Source organism: Morone saxatilis, unplaced genomic scaffold (genome assembly GCF_004916995.1).
Source record: "Morone saxatilis isolate NCDOM2014 unplaced genomic scaffold, NCSU_SB_2.0 Contig1, whole genome shotgun sequence".
Taxonomy (NCBI): domain Eukaryota; kingdom Metazoa; phylum Chordata; class Actinopteri; family Moronidae; genus Morone; species Morone saxatilis.
The window spans coordinates 2,902,235-2,904,702 of NW_023339651.1; the positions used below are offsets into that span (position 1 = coordinate 2,902,235).

A 2,468-nucleotide genomic window follows, 5' to 3' on the forward strand; every position below is an offset into this window, starting at 1 on the left:
TTTTCACACCACTGTATATATATACACTATTGTTGTATGATTTAGAGACAAAACATCAGTTTGTAAAATACGATGCACTCCACATTAATATATCTTAAAGGGGCCTCTCTGCTGCATAATAATGACTTACCATATGTGAAGTACTTGTTGCTGATAGACAACAGGAGCTTTAATGGGAGTATTCTCAAAATGTGGTTTCACTGCTTTTTCTTAAGTACAAGATCTGAACACTGGTGTAGCTTAAACTTAAACGCAACAAAAACTGGATTTTGTTCCTTTTCACAACCAGTGTGGTGAAGAACATGTACATAGAATATGAGCATGTAAATACTGTTATAGTGGATGAAGAAATATGAACCCTGTCCTTTAACTTCAGGCTGTTTCTTGTTGGGAGTCAAAGAAAAACGCAAATATATAATAATATAAAATATAATCTATAGAAACAATATTTGGTTATATCCATCAACCAGTTGATCCTATAATAGTTTTATTTTCTTGTATCTGAATGAGCCCATTTAATTCACATCTTCAGGTTTCTGTGGCAGTTTGTTTAAATTTAAAAAGATCCTTATCAAAAATGTTTGTTTAAAACCAAAAACAAATTTCAGACATGTTAATTTTATTCCAAAAAAATTTAACTTTCAAAACTGTCAATTTGTCAACATACAATCATAGAACAATATTGAATGTACTCAACACTTCCAACATTAAATAATAAAAAAATAACAGCCATGTTTTATGTACATTTGTTTCTGGAAGCTATGTACAGAAAAAAAAAAAATACAAGAAAATAAAAGGAACTCAACTTTGTATTTCCAAACTCTGCCTACAAACGTACGCCTGGCAGTCGAAGTATTGAAGCTTGCAGAAAGCCATTGCATCATAAAAACAGGTTGAGCAAACGCAGCGAGGGAAGAAGAAAGAACGCGGGCAGAAATCCAACACTGCGATTGTGACTGAGATTAACTCAGAGAGGGAGAGATTAACTGGCAGCATGTTAAAGAGCATACTCGTGAACATCATAACTACAGCTAGAAAGCTTATTTATCTCTAAAATGGTCTCCTGTGAACGTCAGCTAGCTGCATCCTTTAAGACACCAATGCATACACGTAACTTGCCTAGTATTTACTGGATGTAAGCGCATTGTAAAGATTGGAAACACGAAAATTAAGATCGTAAACTGTACTTTTGTTGTTATCAGATCGCCTTACGATGAGGCAGCAGGTTCTCACTGAACAGAGCAGCCAAAAGTCATGCTATCAAGAACAATAGTTTGTAGTTTTTGTAGCCCAATGAGCAGAGATTATTCTCCATTCTGGGGTTTAAGCCATGCTACCATCTTTTATTTTTATTTTTAAAACAGCTAAATAGAGTCCATGCAACTCACATAAAAGAAAAAGTAATAGAAACAAAAACAGGGAACAGAACACTGGGTATCACGCCAAGTTTTACCACCCCTCTAATTTTCTGTGCTTTAGTTTTCATAAAGAAAACCAGGAACACATAAAAGTCATTTGCTTGCTTTTCTTATTTTTTTTCTTTCTTACATTGGTTTGGCAAGAACTGCAATTCTTTTTTTTTTTTTTTAAATATGAAATCATGCTGTGTGGCTCAAAACCCCCGATATCACACTGAACATTGATAATCTTAGTCGTGTGCGAACAATATAGGCAATACACAGCACGATACAGTCAGATTTGGACATGTTTTTTTCCACAGAACGAGTGGTAGGACGACCCAGAACCAAAAAAAAGCCGTATTGCTCGTCATGACACAGTTCAAGCTCTACTTTTCAGTCAAAATGGCAACCAATGTTTCTTCAAACCCCCCCCGCCCCGCCCGCCCCCGAACATGAATGCACTCCAGATCAGAGTCCAAATTATCAGCTGACTATGCATAAAAAGTGATTAACTCTTTAACACTTTTGTGTGATAAAACCAATTCTTCAGGATGGAACAGCTGCTACAAAATGTATTTTTAACATGTTACAGAACATGCACATAACATTTTTTTTTTTTTTTTAAGAATACAAACTGATGTGTAATCTTCAACAGCCACTAACATGGGAACTGTAAATAATGTGGCGTCAGGCTTTTAATCTCCCCTTTCAGAAGTGCAAATGAGACCAGAATATTGACACCCAATGGTGCAGCTACGTCCCATCCTACTACAATATTCTGCAGGAGATCAGCTGGTCTGCGGCGACACGTTGAGACTTGAGAGCCGTGAACTCTGCCACAGACTGAAAGCAACAGCAGTTATACATAGCGACCGGTGACGCGTCTCCCCCACCCCGTCCCTCCCTAGACAAGACAAATGTGTAGCATTCTCTAAATCTGCAGCACGGAGCGCCATCTCTCCGCCGTTTAACGCCACGTGGCTTTCACTTCCGACAGGTCCGGTGAGGCGTGTGTTTTTTGGGCACCTCGATGCGACATCGGCTTCGGTCATCCAGCCAAGGCAGCTC

The 2,468-nt window shown here is 38.0% G+C and overlaps 1 protein-coding gene across 1 annotated transcript; it reads right to left on the reverse strand.

The window, feature by feature from the left end:
* Nucleotides 1-598: 598 nt before the first annotated feature.
* Nucleotides 599-2,468, reverse strand: msl1b (MSL complex subunit 1b; the record flags this gene model as incomplete). Its single annotated transcript, XM_035667721.1, is given in 1 exon segment — nt 599-2,468. A coding segment is annotated over 1 exon segment (84 nt), but the record flags the coding sequence as incomplete, so codon positions are not given.